The sequence below is a fragment of the Columba livia genome, chromosome 1, assembly GCF_036013475.1.
Source record: "Columba livia isolate bColLiv1 breed racing homer chromosome 1, bColLiv1.pat.W.v2, whole genome shotgun sequence".
Lineage (NCBI taxonomy): Eukaryota > Metazoa > Chordata > Aves > Columbiformes > Columbidae > Columba > Columba livia.
Window position 1 is genome coordinate 168717567 of NC_088602.1, and position 19745 is coordinate 168737311.

Genomic DNA, 19745 nt, shown 5'->3' on the forward strand with positions numbered 1-19745 from the left:
TCACTCGGAGACTCCCTCCTCCGCCAGGCGGACCGAGCCCCCTCCTCACCTCAGGCGGGTGCTGGCCCCCCCTGCGCCGCCGGGCACCTAGCGAGAAGCCTAGGGGCCGCTTACGCGGCTGTCACCCCCGTACAAGCGGCCGGTCACCCCGAGGAGGCGGCTCCAGCTCCACCTTCCCTGGGCTGCGTGAAGCCTGGTCCCCACGCCCCACGCCAGGCCCCGGAGGCGCGGAGCCAGGAGCTGCCGCCGCCCCCCCGCACAGCCCTCAGCCCACCCGGGGCACGGTGCCCCACTGACCTGGAGAGATGCTTCAGGATCTGCTTCTTGATTATCCCCGCCATGACGTCTGCCGGCCCGCGCCCCTCACGACAACCAGCCGGGACCGGAGACGCGCCTCATCCCTCCGCCTCCCCCTGCCCGAGGCGGGGAGACCGCCGGGAGCGGAGCCGCTGCCTCCGCTTGCACTCACTTGGCGGGCGTCGCCATCTTAGCTGCAGCATCGCCTAGTGACGGGGGCCGGGGGTGGGGGCGGCAATGGGAGGGTCAGAGCAGAGACACCGCCCCGAGCGGGAAGCGGCGTCTCCGGTCAGGAGGAGGCGGGGAAGGGGCGTCTCCTCCCGTCAGCTCGCAGACCCCCTGGGAGGAGCCGCTCCACTGCAGCCGGGGTCCGCATGGGAAGCGTCGCTGTTCCTCGCCAGCGCCTACAGCCTCAGCCCTCCCCGGCGCGCACCGGCCGCCTTTGCTCCGCACTCCTCAGCCAGCTGCTGCTGTCCTCCCTCTTCAGCCTTCCCACCTCCAAAACTCTGAAAGCGCCTGTACCCCGCCTGCGGCTCCATCCCGCCTCCCTCCCACCTGGGGAGCGTTTTCCACGTAGGCTTGGCCTCTGCCTCCCCCTCAGTTGAATGATACCAGTTATTATTTTTTGTTGAAAATCTGTTATAAAGTGCCACTAAAATGTGTTATATGAAAAAAAATATGCAGCAAGAATTCCTCTTGATTAAATGTATACTACCTATATATGTTAATGCTTGGCATTAATATCTGCAGATCATGCCCTTCCTCAGTGTAGGAGCTGCAAGTGACTGACAGAGTTCATTCACAGAAGCAATATCAAGTTACTTCAAGTTTTTCAGGTAAACTCTTATTCTAGTTCTTTAATAATGTATTCACCTTGATTAGCCAACTGAGGTGTTTATCCTTTTTACCCCTCTCTTTTATAAGCAATATTCATTTCCAGCTACAAAAAGCAATGCTCAAATTTGTTTCCATGTAGAATCCCCAATCATTTCAAAATCATATGCTAAGCAAACAAACAACCCCAAAAGCAACAAATTCAACTCTGCCATCTGTTCTTCCACAGGAAGGTGGAAGAGTTGCTCAGACAGCAAGCCCTGCCCAAAGAGCCACACACCTTCTCCTGGGCCTGTTATTGGTCCCACTTAGAGCCAGGATGGCTACTCTCCTACAGCACCAGGAGAAGGAAAGCTTACTGACAGGGATCTGAACCAGCTGGATGGTTGGGCTGAGGCCAGCTGTATGAGAATCAACAAGGCCAAGTGCCGGGTCCTGCACTTGGGTCACAACAACCCCAGGCAGCGCTACAGACTCAGGGAAGATTGGCTGGAAACTGCCTGGCAGAGAGGGATCTGGTGATGTTGGTCAACAGGTGGCTGAACATGAGCCAGCAGTGTGCCCAGGTGGCCAAAAGGCAAACAGCATTCTGGCTTGTATCAGAAATAGCATGGCCAGCAGGGCTAGGGAAGTGATCATTTCCCTGTACTCAGCACTGGTGAGGCCGCATCTTGAATACCGTGAAAAATGCAGTTGTGATTCATGCTAAGGTGTTTAATGTTTACAGGTATAACCAAATGAGGCACAGACTTTGAACTTGGAAAAGGGAAAGGTGGTTACGTTCTATGTAAAAAGTTATGAAACTTGTTTAGGAAGTTATATTGATAGAATGAACTAACATTTTAAAGGTTAAGCAACTATAGAATAAGGGCCTACTAACAAGCTAACATTTTAAACCACATAATTAGTATCTAGTTTAGAGCTGTATGTAACTAATTGTGCTAAAAAAAAAAAAAAAAAAAAAAGCAGGACTTCATTAAATGCCGAGATAAGAAGTTTTACAGCACCAGCTGCAACCTTGAGGAGACAAGATAGCCAAGATTTACAGCAAAAAGGAGGCACCAGTCTGGTTCCAGTCGGTTTGATAGCTTGGATTCCAGTCAGTTCCTTCTAACGAGCCAAAGGTAAAAAGTCCACTGTGACGAAGCTGAAGGAGCCTTCATCCAAAGACCCCTAAAGACCCTTCCTCAAATTCACCAAGTGACATTGTGCAGGCACAACAGGGGAGGGTCAAGGAGGGGAATATGTAAATGGTTATCTGAGACTCATTTTAATAAAAAGCGGGGAAAGGTCATGAATATGTATAGGCGTTTCTGGGGTCATTATGAATATGTAATACCATACTGTATTTAAGCACACTTCTTATTGTTAAAGGTGTGCGTGTTGGGCGGAGTGAATCCCCCGCGCACCCAGCGCTGTTTTGCTTATGCTCTAATGAACACGTTTAAGGAATACAAGGAATTGGATTAAATGTTGTTTATCCATAGAAAAAGCGTAAGTTAGTTATTTCTATACTGTGTTCAGTTTTGGGCCCCTCACTACAAGAAAGATATCAAGGTGCTGGAGAGAGTTCAGAGATGTGCAGTGGAGCTGGTGAAGGGTCTGGAGAACAAGTCCTATGAGGAGCGGCTGAGGGAACCAGGGCTGTTTATTCTGGAGAAAAGGAGGCTGAGGGGAGACCTTATCACTCTCTACAACTACCTGAAAAGAGGTTGTAGCATGGAGGGTGTTGATCTCTCCTCCCAAGTAATGAGAGACAGGATGAGAGGAAATGGCCTTAAGTTGCACCAGGGGAGGTTTAGATTGGGTATTAGGAAAAAGTTCTTCACAGAAAGGGTTGTCAGGCATTGGAACAGGCTGCCCAGGGAAGCAGTTGAGTCACCATCCCTGGAGGTATGTGTAGATGTGGCTCTTAAGGACATGCTTCAGGGGTGGACCTGGCAGTGGTAGGTTAGCAGTTGGACTCTGATCTTAGAGGTCTTTTCTGACCGGAATGATTCTATGACAGAAACCTATTAAGTATGGCAATAAATTCAGATGTATATACACATATGGAATATTTCCCTTAATCCCTTTCTCAGCAATTACTCAAACCCCTATACTTATAAAATCAGGTTTTTCTCCAGGTCCTCACATTTCTCTGGGTATCTGTGGTAACTGTAAAGCCTACAGATTATTTTGATTTTGAGATAATATCTTCTCATTTCTTAGAAAAAAATTAACAGTTGTACAACTAACCAGATTTTTAGATGTGACTTCTGTATGAATGGTGGTTTGCTGGCTCTAGAATATAGTCTGGAGCTGCAGAGGAAAGACATTTGGTACTATTTTCTTTGCTTCTTATACACATAACATTAATAATTTACATGCAATGAATGAAATCCCCAAGGACCTTTAAATCAGAACTATGAAGCAGTGATAGTTGAGGAAATAGGTCAGGAGATGAACATTTTTCAATTGATTTTTCCAGGCATTTAAAAAATCAGTCAGTTGTGTAATACTGACCTCATTAGATTCTTTAAAGATATTTGTAAAGTGGGAATGAGCTGTGTATGAAGCTAACACTTTTATTCCTGTTTGAAGTTCAGTTTTCTCAACCAGAAAAAATTCTACCAGTGTCCTGGAGAAACAATGTTCGTCATAATGACGGATCAGCTTCTTATCAAGAAAGAAAATACGAGGGGCATGGAAAGCAGGACCCATGCTGTGTGTTCCCTTTCAAGTGTCCTGCAAACATAGCTCTGGCAGAAAAGGGAAAGTCCAGAGGCTCTTCACTGACATCAGAATGGAAACCAGAAATATTCCTGTCTGGCAGGGTTGATATGAATCGTGACCTCATGTTCTTCCCCATCTCCTGGAGCACACTGAACAGAGGAATGGAGAGTAAATGGACAGATCAACCCCCCACCTCAGGGAATTAGATAAGGAGGCCAGCTTATCCCTCAGTTTGAACAGAGTATCTGACAATTCTCTTTAGAGCCTGACACAAATTAAAATCAGGATATCCCCAGACTGTTTATTAAGACTTTGGGCTGATTCTCCAAATCACAGTCACATGTTTGCAGGCAGATGAATTTCTGCTAGCATGTTCGGGCTAATTAGACCACCACTATGTGAAATTGGTGCTTGATAGAAGTCTCAAAGACTGACTCCTGCTTTGAGAAGAGGAAGCCAACTGTTTATGAAGAACCTTGTTGTCATCAGCTCTCACCCTAATATGACCACAAAGAGGAAAGAGTGGCTTAGCCTTCCTGTCTACTTAGCACTTTTGAACATTGTTTTGTTTGTTCACCTAGCAACCAAGGCCCTTGATTTGCCAAAATGACACCCAGTGAGGAAAAACTCTGTCACAGGAAAAGAAGGGGCAGCTGTAGTGGCAGATCATCACGTTTTGCCATGGATCCCACTGATCTGGGTCCTGCTGGTCTGGACCTTGACCTACTGACTTTCCGTCTTGACTTCAGACCTGCCTGGTCACCATGGACCTGCCTGGTAGTGCCTGGGCTATGTCTGGCTGTGGTTCACCCCGCCAGACCTGATCCTGACCCTGACGTGAGGACTGACTTCTGTGTTTGACCTCGGACCTGCTTCATCATCACACACTTGCCTGAAGACTTGGCCTCCGGGTTGCCCTCCGACCCCCTGCCTGCCTTGCTTCCTGGGTGGGGGTGGTGCAACAGGCCCTGGCTGGCGTGGTCCTGCCTTGCTGGCACAGTGTCCCCCTCCATTCCTGGCTCCCCTCCCTTGTGGAGCAGCTGTTGCTTATGTCACCAAGCATGAGTGTATCCAGGATACTAAAATGATCTCAAAGAGGAATTTTGGCTTATATTTGCCACGAGTAATCTTTAGGGCATATTTGCAACCTCCTTCAATTCAGTAGAAGGCCCAAGAACCCAAGGATATACAGAGCTCCTCATCAGGTGATGTGTCATCCACCAGCTTGCCCTTCACCATCACCTGGATAAAGAAAGGTGCATGGAGTTCCATTTATGGATGCTAAGTCCAGGACAATGCCCCCCTGTGCCAGGGTCTAAGGATGCAATGAATTCTTCCTCAAGGATAACTTTCTTTGGATGCTCCAAACAACCAGCAAATTCAATAATTGTGAGACTGCACATTCCTGCAGAGCAGCGCAAAGCAGCAGCTGTGTGCTTTCCATAGGGTGTGCAGATGGAGCTTGACTTTTCATGTGGTCATGTGGGTTCCATAACTGTAAAAACTGGAATGGAGTCAAGAGGACCAAAAAAAAGCCACAAGATAACTACAGCCCAAGTGACTTCGGAAATATCAAGGTCACAAAATTAACAAAAATATTATTTGTTTTTCAAATTGAATAAAGCAGTGGAAAATGTGGGAAAAGAAGAAATACAATGTGACCTAGGAAGTTCTGATCTGTTTTCAGCGAGTGCTTTGTTTCATACTTCTAGAATGAGAAATTCAGCATGGCTGCATATGGATAATGCAAAAGATAATGGTCTGTCTTCAAATGCAGATGCACAAGGCTTTAGTCTGACAGACAATTACTCATAAAATATCAATTCTAAGCCATTGTAAGGGGCAATGTAAGAGGTTTGCCTGAAAGTCATATTTACATGTCCTTGCTGTGTTACTTTGTCTTTGTTAGTTACTCTGTCAACAACAACAGAAAGTATTATCAGAAGTGTCATCGCAATATACTGGTGAATATGTAAACAAACTCAATAAATATGTAAGTTGCCCTCAGTTAGCAGTGACAGTAAATATACCAACTGCAGTTCCAAGAGATTTTAAATATTTATGGATATAAACCACTACACATAAATCTCAGTAAATTACTAAAAGCCTGGCACTTGTCCTGTAGGTCCTAAAAAAAAAGAAGAAGAATCTCTGAATTCAATACAAGTCATTATTGAATGATAACAGATGAAATCTCACAGAGCTGGAGCTAATATCTAGGAAAAACTAATTAATGTCTGGCTTTCACCTTTATTTTCACAAGGCAAAAGTTAGCAATAGCTATAATGATTTGTGTCTAAATTTTTCTTGTAAGAACTTTGTATTATCAATAAAAGGATGAAGTTATGTGATTCTAAGAGCAATGTTTTATGTTTCCCTGTAATACTTTGAATAAATAAAGCATTTGTTACAACTCTATGTTTTGTGTATTTGAGGTTTTAACTACAAAATCAAAATTTACTATACCTGTCGGTGGGCAAAGAATAACAACCAATGCTTTACAGTGTTCTTTAAAAGAATCCAGAAATTCCAGAACTGGAAAAACAGGCTTTTGATAATTCCTGTGACCTCTCCTCAAGAACCAAAGAACAGATCTGCTAGAACGGGGATTAAGGATGCTGCCCTTAAGATACTGACAAGCACATAAAGAGGATTGGTCTAAAATCAGATTGCTGTGCATTCTGCTGAACGTCCTGGCTTATGGATGGACACTTGATATTTGCTAGAATAAAGAGTAATCATACAGAGTAGCAGTTATTTTTAAGTTCTGGTATTTCCATGAAAGCCAATTACATACAGATATAAAACTGTCATTGACTTCCTGTTTTATTGGATAACAACGACACCAGTGATGGCAAGTGAAACATACAAATAAAGAAAAATTCTTCATAAAGACAAGTTCAAGATCCTGCATCTGAGATGACATAAACACAGAGCACAGGACAGGCTCAGACCCCCAGGGCGATGGGCCAGTCTTGCTGAAGAGGACTGGAGGGTGCTGATGGCTAACAAGGAGTCAGCAGTGGGACACTGCAACAATGAAGGCACATCAGATCCTGGGATGCATACACAGGGATGTTACTGGCAGAGACAGACACGATCATCCCACTCTGCTCAGCACTTGTCAGGCCACACCTGGAGTGCTGTGTCCAGCTCTGGTCTCCACAATTCACAAAATACATGGACAGACTGGAGATGGTCCAAAGGAAGGCCATCAAGATGATCAGAGAGCTGGAGAACCTGCTCTGCAAGCAAAGACTTGAGGAGTTAGGTCATCTCTCCCTGAAGAAGAAAAGTCTCAGAGGGGACCTCATCAGAGTCTTCCAGTACTTAAAGGGTGGCAGCAGATGGAGGCCTCTCTTCACAAGGAGAAGACAAGTGGCAAAAGGTATAAGCAGCACCAGAAGTTTCAGATTGGTACAAGGCATTTTTTTATAGTCCGAACAAGCAACCACTGCAACAACCTCCTCAGGGATGCAGTAGAATCATTGGTGGAGGTTTTCAAGGCACAGCTGGAGAGGGTGCGAGAGCATTCCATTTTGTCTCCTCTTCCCACATTAGTTTGGGTCATATGGTCTTCCAAGTTTCCCACCAGCTGTTTCACGGTTCTGCGCTTCTATAAAGATACGTGGTATTTGACACAGACTTTTGTAGAACAAAAGCTGGCCAGTGACAGCGAATACCAATAGCACTGGTACTTTATTAACGTACTAGTTAGAATAAAAGTGTGTTTATAGCAGCAAACCTACAAAAAACAGTGGAATTTAAGAACGCATCTCCTTTTTCATTTTGCAACATGTTCCACAGAGAAGGCCCCCGCTGCACGCCCAGTTCTCACAAGGCGATTTTCACGCACTACCTTTCCTCTCCGGTGCGCTGGGTTCCCGGGCAGCAGCCGCTGCCCTCCCTCAGCGGGGCACCTATCACTTCACACACACACACACACACCGCAGAAAGGCCCTCCCGTTACCGACCCCGTGCTCGCGGTGCCCCCGCCGGAGGCCGCCACCCCGCAGGGCTGCGCTTGAGTTGGGTTGACCCGCGACCGCCCCTTCCCGCTGCCCGGAGCCGCCGGTTGGCGGAAGCGGAGCGGTCACTCCGTGTCGCCCGCCCCACCCGCCTCCGCAGTGGCCAATCGCCTCCGCAGCTCGGCGAGCGTCAGCGGCACCACGTGAGCGGCGGGCGGCTCGCGGCACAGGGGCGCGTGCGCGGCCGGTAGGCGGTTCCCCCGGCACTCCTGCGCCCCGTCAGGCAACGCGCGGGCGCTGCTCCTTCACTCTATGGTAACCATAGAGATCCACGGCGGTGGCGGATCAATACTGGGACGGCGGCGGCCGTGGCGCCGTGGGGAACATGGCGACGCTGGTGCTGGATAACGGCGCCTACAACGCCAAGATCGGCTACAGCCACGCGAACGTCAGGTGAGGGCTCGGGAGGGGGCGGGACGGGCGGAGATCCCCATATCGCTCTGCCGGCGCCCTCTCGGCGCACCTGCCCTCCCGCCGCTCCCCACCGGCTCCCGGACGCACGGGAGGCTGCCCCTCCTCTTCCTCAGCCCCTCGCTGGGGAGCGGGACGATCGTGCGCCTGCGCTCACCGCGCGGCGGCCCCGCCCGGCCACGCCCCTTCGGCGGGTGCCGGGCCACGCCCCTGCAGCGCGCGCCGACCCGCGCGGCGGGACCGTTACACCTGCCCCAACCGCCCGGGAGAAGGAAAGAGACGGGGGGTATGGAGGTGACTCAGGGCTGTGTGCAGGGTTTATGTGTTTTGTTTGTTTGAAAAGTGCCCTGTCCACACCTGAGGCGCCACAACTGGGAGATTCCTCTCGTAACTAGCTCAAATGTGTTGATTAAAAACAAAAAACAGCAGAAAAAATATCGATAAAAATAATGAATGTGTCTCGTATCATGGTGAATGTGAAACTTCCCAATCTTTTCCAGCGTCATTCCCAACTGTCAGTTCAGATCAAAGACCGCACGCTTGAAAACCTTTACAGCAAATCAACTGGATGAAATTAAAGATCCCTCTGGTCTTTTTTATATTCTCCCTTTTCAGAAAGTAAGTAAGATATCCTGAGCCAAATGTAAATTGTTTTAAGAAAGAGTTTTCATACAATATGCCCTAACTGCAGTTTTTTATGTAGTATCATACAAGAATCAAATTCAGCAGTGTGAAGTTTAACAGTCAAAGAATCGCTTAAGTTGGAAAAGACTTTTGAGATCTTCAAGTCCAGCAGTTAACCTACCACTGCCAAGTCCACCCCTGAACCATGTTCCTAAGAGCCATGTGTACACATCCTCTAAACACCTCCAGGGATGGTGACTTCACCACTTCCCTGGGCAGCCTGTTCCAATGCCCAACAACCCTTTTTGTGTAGAAATTTTCCCTAATATCCAATCTAAACCTCCCCTGGCACAGCTTGCACCCATTTCCTCTTGTCCACTTGTTACTCGGGAGAAGAGACCAGCACTCTCCATACTACAACCTCCTTTCAAGTAGTTGTAGAAAGCGATAAGGTCTCCCCTCAGCCTCCTTTTTCTCCAGGCTAAACAGCCCCAGTTCCCTCAGATGGTCCTCAAAGGACTTTTTCTCTAGACCCTTCATCAGCTTTGTTCCTCTTCTCTAGATGCATTCCAGCACCTCAGTGTCTTTCTTGTAGGCCCAAAACTGAACACAGTATTCAAGGTGCAGCCTCAATAGTGCCTAGTACAGGGGGACCATCACTTTCTTAGTCCTGCTCACCACACTATTCCTGATACAAGCCAGGATGCTGTTGGCCTTTCTGGCCACCTGGGCACACTGCTGGCTTATGTTCAGCCAGCTGTTGATAACACTCTCAGGTCCTTTCCTACCAGGCAGCTTTCCAGCCACTCTTCCCCAAGCCTGTAGCATCGCATGGGGTTGTTGTGACTTAAGTGCAGGACCTGGCACTTGACCTCAGCCCAATGATCCAGGTGGTCCTCCGGATCCATCTCCAGAGCTTTCCTACCCTCTGGCATATCAACACTCCCACCCAACTTGGTGTTGTCTGCACACTTACTGAGGGTGCACTCAATCCCTTCATCTAGATCATTGATGAAGAGATTAAAAAGAACTGGCCCTAATACTGAGCGCTATAGATCACCACTCATGACTGACCACCAACTGTTTTTGACTCCACCACAACTCTTTGGGCCCAACCCTCCAGCCAGTTCTTTACCCAGCAAAGAGTGTGCCTGTCCGAGCCATGAGCTGCCAGCTTCTCCACAAGAATGCTGTGGGCAAACTGAAGTCCAGGTAGACGACATCCACAGCCTTTCCCTCATCTGCTAAGCAGGTCACCTTGTCATAGAAGGAGATGAGAGTGATCAAGTAGGAGCTGTCTTTCATAAACCCGTGCTGACTGGGCCTGATCGCTTGGTTGTCTTGTATGTGCCATGTGATGGCACTCAGGAGGATCTGCTCCAAAACCTTCCCTAGCATCAAGGTCAGACTGACAGGCTTCTGTCAAAGAGAATAATGTATATAGGAAACTCAATTTACATTGTTTTTGTAGTATAGTAATTAACATATTGATGGGGAATATTTGTAACATTCTTTATGGTATGTTGTAGTTACTGCTTAGCATAGAAGTGTGAATTTAGACATGTTTACTCTCAAATTTCTTTATATTACCAGTTTATCAATCACCTGACATTTTTTGATTTCTAGTATTTTTTTTAATTATGAGTTTGTTTTCTAGATAGCGTAATTTTTTTCTAAATTCCTACAGGGTTACTTGGTGAACTGGGATGTCCAGAGACAGGTTTGGGATTATCTTTTTGGAAAAGAAATGTATCAAGTAAGAACCTTTTTTTAATTACAGATTTTCTGTAGGTTAAATACTGACCGATGGAATTAACAGAAGTACATCAGATATTAAATAGAACTGGTGAGGTTACTGTTCTCTTTGAAAGTGCCTTCAATTAGAAATCACAGGGACTTGTTATTTTGCAACCTGAAGAAAATTTTTACTCTGAGCTCTGGTGTAGGAATTTTAAAAATATTTAAATTTTTTAGTCTTATGTGTATTCATACTGAGTTCAGTTCACATATATGAAGAAATTCATATCAATGAAATTAAGACTTAAAGTTAGTAAAAGTTAATTACAGGCAGATACAATGTGGTTTAGAGATCAAGAAACTCTTGATGTAACAGAGAATGATGAGTCAGATCAGTAGCCCTAAAGACATACACATTGAGTAACCATCTTTGGCTAAATATTTTCCACCTATGATTAAGTTGAATGGATAAAAAATTAATCTGTGATACTTGATTTTTCTTATTTATCACATGAGCTGGATTTAGCACAAGAAGTGCAGTAAGGCTTTGCTTTTATTTTTTCTTTAAAAAAAAAGTTGCATACTCCTAATTCTTTAGTTTATTGTAACACCTAGGAGGCAGAATGGTCCTGAGAATTAAAGTAATGTCTTCATACATAAAAATAAACAGTGCTAGCTTTTGATACATAGCTTTCATTTTAGTTTTGGAACTAGATTCAGTGTAGTCATGGTTTTGAGGACAATTTGTTTTTACTTCTTTTTTGAGTAAAGACTACAGAGGGACAGAGCTGATAATACTTTCAGGGCCATGCCCAGTTATGACTGAAGTAACCATCTGAAGTCCCCTACTAAGTAGTTTGAGATATCAGTAAATACAGAAAGTCCAGGATCTTTTGCTGTCCTCATTAGAGGTCACTGCGGGTTTTGTTATTGATTTCTTTTTTGTGCAAGAATTCGTCGTTGGTTATTAGATAAGTAATTTTGTGATGCAAGTGCTGGGCTGCTGAAGCGACTTTCTGTAATTGATGGGATTAATGTAAAGTAACTTACATTAGTATTGTAGTGTTCCTTTATGGGTATCTCTTTACAATGTTGGATTACGATTAGTAAGGATGGTAACAGGAGCAGTATGAAGATGTTTTCTTTTATTATGTTTTTACTCATTAATTTGATGAAGTTGTATCACTGCTCTGAAAGTCTTTAAAAAAACCCTAAAACTTTCTAAGTCTAGCTTCTAGGAACAGATATGGCAAGTGGTAATCATATCACAGAATCACAGAATGTTAGGGATTGGAAGGGTATCTTCAAATTTACATGATCTTCAACTGCTGCAAAATATGGTAATGGAGTACTAAGTTCCAAGTTTTGTGTAATGACCATCTTAATGTATTTTTCATAGGTGGATTTTGTGGATACCAATATTATTATTACTGAACCTTATTTTAACTTCACTTCAATACAAGAATCCATGAATGAAATTCTGTTTGAAGAATATCAATTTCAAGCAGTTCTTAGAGTAAATGGTGAGTCTGTCACCTTCTAGTTTGCGTTTATATATTTTGAAGGTTGACCTTATAACTAAATAAATAAGCATGCTAGATAAATAAGATTGCATGTATACACATACATATGTATATATAAAGACAGTAAATCAATTACTTAGTTTTCTTCCTGGCTCTTGAGCAGTGTTCTCTTATACATACTCTTAACTGGATTAAACATTTTTTTTAATTAGAAATTCCAGCTATACCGCTATACCGTTATACTTCTTTCTTAGGAGTGTCATGGTATATAATTTAAGTAGATGAGAGTCAAGAAATAACAAATGGACTTTGAAAAAGGATAGCATTCTATAAATTCTACCAAAAATTTGCATTAAGTCTTTGATAGCTTTCCTTTTTTGGGGAGTACAGGGTGGTTTTTTGTTTGGTTTTGTTTTGTATCAGCAAGTAAATTGCAGCATTACAATCTGAAAGGTATCTTAGCAGGAATGTTTAAATAACACCAAAACACTTCTGAAAGATACGTGGATATAGGATTCTCCTTCAGATAGGTTTTATATATTGCGGTGTGATCAGTCTGGAGATCAGTCAGGAGAGGAAACTGAACATTGACTAGAATTATTGAAAAAGAATAAATGGTCACATATATGATAATTAATTTTATCTGCTGTCAAGATTAATTTATGTGTTGTCTGTAGTATTATGTATTGAGGTCTTGGAAGTCTGTCAAAGGCATTAAAAATATGAAACCAGTACAATTTCATATCAATGTAAATTCTGAAAGTGTACATTCATATAAAAATGGAATTAAATTATCTGTATTTCAGCTGGAGCTCTTAGTGCTCACAGGTATTTCCGGGATAATCCATCTGAGCTGTGTTGTATCATTGTGGATAGTGGATACTCTTTTACACACATTGTACCATATTGTAGAAGTAAAAAGAAGAAAGAGGCTATCATCAGGTAAACCACAGTATACATTTTCTAGAAGAATTGTTTAGTATGCTTGAAGTTAATAATGACAGAATTCCTTGTCTTACTTCTTTGCTGTAGGATTAATGTCGGAGGAAAACTCTTAACCAATCATCTGAAGGAGATAATCTCTTACAGGTAAAGCATGCCTATCGTCTTCTTCAGACCTGGTATGAAATGAGCTAGAAGTTTATGGGGATATTCCTACTGGTTCTGTGAATTTGAGATTAAATGCTGTTAAAAGGAGAAGGGAGTTTTTGTCTGTCATAATCTGCTAGCTGCCGTCTTGAGTTTTAACCTTAAAATGAATTAAGATGAGCTTAAGGTCTTTGAAGAATTAGGCTGTTAGTTTTTAAAGCGCCAGTGCTTTTGAAATTGCTGAGGTTAGCTATGTGGTCACAATTATACAAGTCCTTACGTACTTTTTTGAGCTGTCTTGTAGATCCTCAGTAAGTTTGCTAACTGATTCTACCAATACCACAAATAAAATTTGATAGGATCAACTTTTCTTTAGGGTCCTTTAGCTTGGAACTTTATCTAGGTAAAGGTCTTTGCTAGTAGAGCTAATTGCAGCATTATGGCTATGCTTGTTATGAAGACATTGGGCAAATACAGGTACATATTTGTATTTATTGAACTGTGAAATAAGAAATTATTAAACTCCAGTAGGCCAGAAATGCTTCTGTAAATTAAATACAGGTTTTAGATATTGAGACAGTAGCTTTCTGTGATTTGAAAACTATGGTTCCTCATCTCCAGTAGAAAACTGGACAGGTAATGCTGCGACTAAATTATTCTCAAATGTAGGTGGTTTTGTTTTTTGTTTTTCACAGGCAGCTACATGTTATGGATGAAACGCATGTAATTAATCAAGTGAAAGAAGATGTATGTTATGTTTCTCAAGACTTTTACAAGGACATGGACATTGCCAAGTGCGTATAGAATGGTACTAAATGTAAAAGTTGGTACTTCTGAATAATCTATTTGTACAAACAAATAAAACTACATTCTTAATCAGAAGATTTTCCAGTTAAGTCAAAGGAATATTTTCAGTATACAATAGTTGGGATTTAGAAATTGTGCTTTATTCTGTCATTTTACTTTCTTCTCTTTCAGATTGAAAGGAGAGGAAAACACTGTAATGGTAGATTATGTTTTGCCAGACTTCAGCACAATCAAAAAAGGATTTTGTAAGGTAATGGTAGTCTGGTTTTTGAAGTACTTTTTGGACTATTTTCCTATACAAGTTCAGTAGAGAGGTTAAAAGACTTCTTTTTTTCTAATGCTTTATTGTAACTTCTTTCTATGCTATGCATTAGTTGGTAAAGTTTTCCTTAGGACATTGAGATGAAAATGAAATACTATTTTTCCAACATAGCATTTTATGTTCTGTTATTTTAATACTTTTAGCTTTCTATGCCTGTGCTCTGTCATACAACCTATCCATATCATTATTATAATTTGTTTTTTTTAAAGTTAAGTTGGAAAATGTTTTCTCTGCTTTGATATTTATAAGTCCCTCTAAATTTCATTTAAATACCATAATAGGCAGAAGTTTCGAAGTCATGTTATAGAAGAGCCTGAATAAGTCTTCATACCAATGGAGGCAATTTAACAGTTTTATCTCATTTACTGAGTTTGCCATAGTTTTGGAAGCAGTCCCAATATTTTAAGGCCACTCTCATGCATGCCTTTTTTATTTTGCTTTAGGCAAAACTGCAGTTGTTAAGAGTAAAGTCACCACAGATTTAATACAACAGTATGTATTATTCTTAAAAGATTTGTTGATGACAGCATAGAATATACTGCCCACCTCTGCAGTACATGAAAAAGATTAGCTGAATACTTTAGGGTGTAATTTCTTTTCTTAAACAGTGGCTACTATTCATGCCTTTAATTTAGCCAAGGGAAGAGATGGTGTTAAGTGGAAAATACAAGACTGGTGAACAAATACTTCGTCTAACAAATGAAAGATTTGCAGTTCCAGAAATACTCTTCCATCCCTCAGATATTGGTATTCAAGAGATGGGAATTCCTGAAGCCATTGTTCATTCCATTCAGAATTTACCTGAAGGTATAACCCAGAAGTCTTTTGAAAACTTGGGGGGCAGAGCTACTGTTGTTTTGCTTTGTGTTGGATTTTTTTGTTGTTTCTGGTTTTGTTTGTTTCGTGTGTGGTTTGGTTTGTTTGGTTTTGTTGTGATTTTTTTTTTAAGCATCCAAAGTATCTTAAGAAGCTGGTACTTTCAATATACCAGTTAAATAAGTTGTTGGGAACTGATTGTCTACAAGAATCTCTGTTAGGCAAACACAGTTTTGTGGTAATTCATTGATTAGTTTCTACTCTTGTTTCTGTGAATCACTTTAGACTTAATGCTTCTTAAGATCCGTTTCTAACATGACCTCTTCTTTGATGTCAATGATTGAATATACTTGAAATGAATTTTAGTTGTGTTTTACAATACCTTTCTTCACTGGAAGAAGAGGAAAATCAAACTTATGAGAAAAGTGAAACTGACCCAACTCAGTAATCTAAATGTCAAAGCACAAAAGCTTTTGACTGTTGTGTTTGTCAGAAGTAATACTAAAGCTTCTATTTTATAGATGATGTAAATGTAATTAATGTTGTTACTACAAAGGAGACTTTCATAGGTTTTATGACACCACATAAATGTGGCAGCATTGATGCTATTATTTTCTACTCTTATAAAAATTCTATAATTTAGAATTCCTTTTGAAAGGGGAATTGTGTTGGTAGACATTACATTTAATAGGCAATGTGAGAAGGCAGTTATCAAAGCCAAATTCTAAAAATCACAAAGAACAGAGCATGATTGATCACTTCCTTGTATTTCTCAATAAAATTATTTAACTGATGTGAGCATTAGAAGAACATAAAATTCTTCTATGCATATTTTTTCTGTTCCAATTCATAACAAAATTGGGGAAAAAAACTTCAGATATGTATTCAGTCTCTAACTACAGATTTACTTGTATTACAGAAATGCAGCCTCATTTCTTCAAGAACATAGTTCTGACTGGGGGAAACACCCTTTTTCCAGGCTTCAGGGATCGAGTTTATTCTGAAGTTCGATGTCTTACTCCAACAGACTATGATGTTTCTGTTGTTCTTCCTGAAAAGTAAGTTCTAAACTGTACAGAGCACACTTTGTCCTTCTAGCAGAACAAACTAAGAAGCAGGATTTCTTTTGCAGATGAAGATAGATTGAATAAAAGGGTTAATTTAAATATTTAGTGAACCGAAATTGTACAAGAAGAATGTTTAAAATCTGTATTTTCAGACAAACCAAATAAACTAGAGACCACCTGTTTGCCCTGTACTTTGGGTAATAAAGTTAAACATACAAGTTTAAGTGTTTTCAGGATCAGTCTTTTTACAGTAAACAGATAAATAAGACAGTATTGTTCTTAAGTGGATATGTAAGCATACAAGATTAGAGTTTAGTCTCTAACTTAGAAGAATTTTCGGCTTCCGAATGTTGCTGTGTCTTTATTAACGTAGCCACTTCAGGGATTTGGAAGGGGTAACATCTATGCAGAGACAGAGTACACAGTTGAGACAAAAAAAGTGTATCTTGAAATTACAAAAAAATGTTAACTTTTTAAAAAGTATTATTAAAGAGTATTTTTAAATATTATTAAAGAATCATTATCTGTGCCAAGTAAATACAAAGGCATCTCCACTTCCTGCCCTCTCCACACCTGCCTCCAAAGGGACACTTGCTTTTCATAGAAAGCAACGTCAGCCCTGCTAAAATTTCAGACTTTGTCTTATAACCTGTCTGGAGCTAGATGGTTTGATTTAGCAATCAAAACTATATTTTTTTAATAAATAGATACGGCTAAATAGAAGTATTGGAAATCACTGCTGCATACCTCTATTTTAAATTGACTTACCAGATGAGTAACAATAACTTTGTTCTTTTTTTAGCCCTATTACTTACTCCTGGGAAGGTGGGAAGCTGATTTCTGAAAATGATGATTTTGAAGACATGATAGTAACTAGAGAAGATTACGAAGAACATGGGCACAATATTTGTGAAGAGAAATTTGATATATAGGTAACAGAGAGATACATTGTTATTCAATTGTTTTACTCAGAATGGGACTCTTTGAACTACAACCTGTTCTCTGTCAGTTAGGATTGTGTTTTAGCTTTCCTGTATTTAAGTGGGTTGGGAAAAAATAATTTTCAGAGTATAAAAATAAAGTGTCACAAGCCTAATAGTATGAAATACTATGTTCCTTGTCATTTCATTATGTTCTCATCTTTTACTGATAGCTTCGTTGTATTCTTATTGCAGAAAACCTCAATGCATGAGGCAATAAAAATATTGAATGCTTATACTGGCGTGACACTAATACATAGAAGAAATCAAGTTGGTTTTTTTCTGAATAAATATTAATCTAACACATGCATGCAATTGAATGGACACTAAACACATCTCAAAAGGTCTCTTGTGAGATTACCTATCCTGAAAAGGAATATGCAAGTTTTATTTTTGGTTATTTCAGTCAATAGCCATGAGAGGAATATACTTGAAATGTGACCACTGCTATTGAAAGGATACTTAAGCTTTGAGAAAAGATTAATTTGAACAATTGCTTTTTTAAAAGGGGGGTTTGGGCTAGTACGTTATGGGGTTTTTGCTTGGTTTTTGTTTTAAAGGTGGCATCAGAAGCTCCGTTGTTGTGCCACCTGTCTGTGTGGCACTGCATGCAGGTGGGGAAGGAGCAACAGTTGTGACCAGCAGCCAGACCAGAGTCTCTGAGGGCTGTGCTGGTAGCGGGTGTCCAGCCTGGCTGGCCTGGGGGCCAGGACAGAGGGAGGCACTCAGGCAGGGTGGGTGGTGGACACACAGGTGCCAGCGCTGATCTTGACCTGATGCAGCTCATGGTCACAGGAGAATTGCCCTTTCAGTAGGGATGGTGATGTTTGGTGGTCTCAGATTTCCAGAGGTGTATCCTGTTCTCAGGTCTCTCTAGTCTGTCTAGTCTGTCACTGGGTAAAACCAGTATGTGTACTGAATGCAGTACACTTACCTGGCTCGGAACAAAAAGCACTGACTGCCTTTGGCAGTTGATGGCAGGGATCAAGCAGAGGCTTCACTGGATTTCAGGCCCCTCCAATGATCCTTGGCAAGGTCCAGAGAGAGGCACTCTGAAGCACAACTAGGTATTATTACCTTCTGAAAATTGTGATGATCTGTGACCCAAGAGTAATTGATGTAGTTGAATGGTCAGAACTGTGAACAGGGGAAACAAAGGTGTATCCTCATCTCTGTCTTCTAGATCTTTTCTACTTGATATAAGCATGTGAAGTTAGACCCGTGTTGTTCTCATCAACATTCCAGATTCTCATGAGCTGCTCTGCTGCAACCCAGAGGTCTCAGTGTAAGGGCAATATAGAAGGGAAGCCAACACCCCAGAGATCTGGATGATGAGCTGCCCCAATTGAGTAGTTGTCTGAGATGACCTTTCTTCTTGGATATGATCTCTTTTACTTTGAACTGTCAGCTCATGGTGGCTTTCCTCCAGTCTAACCTACTGAAAGGAAGAGGTACCTTCCTCCTCCTATATTAATGCCAGAGAACACCATCTACAAATTCTTAGATATAGCTGTTGTATTACTGTGTAAGAAAATAGGACATGTATAAGTTTAGTACACTGCAATTTTGATAGCCTCATGCAGAGGCTGTTGTGTCCAACCTCTAGTTTTTTACATAATTGCTTCACAAAATTAACAACAAGCTTTAGCTGGGACTTAAAATAAGGAAATACGTACGTTGTTTCCATAAAAGCTCCAGCAAACCTTTTCCTTGGTAGGAACAAACATGAATGCTCTATGAATAGATGTAAGCCTCCTTACTTTGAAGGTGGTATCACTTGTTCCCTGATAAGACTGTACTGGAAAGGAGCACTGGACTAAACTCTTCACTCTGGAAATTTTATACTTCAAATACAGGTTCATACTGACAATTAATTTGATAGAAGATACGAGATCACATGGGCTCCAAGAACACTATAGAGACAGCCAACTCTTTCCTCTGCTGCTCATCTCTGTGTTCTTTGGCAACACAATATGTGATACTCAGAACACTCAACCAGAAGCAATTGGGACAGATTCCAGAACCCTACCCAGACGGTAAAAGATTCTGTGCCAAAACTACTCCTCGGGCATCTCCTTTATTAAATATAGTATTAAACTGCACTCCTGCTGGAGACTGAAGCTTCTCCCAGAGCCCTGCTGAGCTTTGAACCCCACCCTCCACTCCCAAACAGACCAGGGCCCACACACCAGAGTCAATGATGGTTCTTGCTTCCAACTGAATTTCAGCGTGGAGTCCGGGAAGGGGAGCGCTTTGCTGCACGTGGTGTCCCCAGCTGCCAGCAGGACCACGACCGTGACCACGCTCAGCCCACAGAGGATCTCAGAGCCCCTGGAGACTTCCCCTTTGCTGAGGAGCCAAAACCAGGTCTGGCCCTTTCCTTTCCTTATGTTTCTGAGTCACTTGAATCCATTTCATTTCCCTGACACCGCTCTCTCGCCACCCTCACAAGAGAAAAGTGTTTTCCTTTGGCTGAGGTGCCATTCCCCCATTCC

General features: G+C 42.1%; 2 protein-coding genes and 1 long non-coding RNA gene across 8 annotated transcripts in view; 1 reads left to right on the plus strand and 2 right to left on the minus strand.

Moving 5' to 3' along the window:
- BLTP3B (bridge-like lipid transfer protein family member 3B) overlaps positions 1 to 542 on the minus strand; it is a 60294-nt gene extending 59752 nt beyond the window's left edge. For 2 of the 5 annotated variants that reach the window (XM_065043782.1, XM_065043790.1), the window contains exon 1: positions 298 to 533. In XM_065043782.1, coding sequence (XP_064899854.1) covers positions 298 to 341 — 44 coding nt within the window. In that variant the 5' untranslated portion in view covers positions 342 to 533. Of the gene's footprint in view, positions 1 to 297 lie in introns of all 5 variants that reach the window. The other 3 variants (XR_010468494.1, XR_010468498.1, XM_065043774.1) reach the window with 3 other exon arrangements.
- A 6042-nt stretch (positions 543 to 6584) lies between these two features.
- On the minus strand, positions 6585 to 8024 carry LOC135576843 (uncharacterized). Its single transcript, XR_010468557.1, has 2 exons — positions 7821 to 8024; positions 6585 to 7462 (listed from the first exon to the last, which is right to left on the minus strand). It is a non-coding gene; the product is annotated as an uncharacterized LOC135576843 (long non-coding RNA).
- A 35-nt stretch (positions 8025 to 8059) lies between these two features.
- Positions 8060 to 17486, plus strand: ACTR6 (actin related protein 6). 2 transcript variants are annotated; one of them, XM_065044011.1, is made up of 11 exons: positions 8060 to 8267; positions 8786 to 8903; positions 10597 to 10665; positions 12046 to 12169; positions 12976 to 13111; positions 13202 to 13258; positions 13954 to 14052; positions 14237 to 14315; positions 15023 to 15194; positions 16123 to 16261; positions 17073 to 17486. In XM_065044011.1, the coding sequence occupies exons 1-11, from the start codon at positions 8200 to 8202 to the stop codon at positions 17200 to 17202; spliced, it is 1191 nt and encodes a 396-aa protein (XP_064900083.1). In that variant the 5' UTR covers positions 8060 to 8199; the 3' UTR covers positions 17203 to 17486. The 2 variants fall into 2 exon arrangements, with proteins under 2 accessions (XP_064900083.1, XP_064900091.1); XM_065044019.1 differs by lacking the exon at positions 10597 to 10665.
- The last annotated feature ends 2259 nt before the right edge of the window (positions 17487 to 19745 follow it).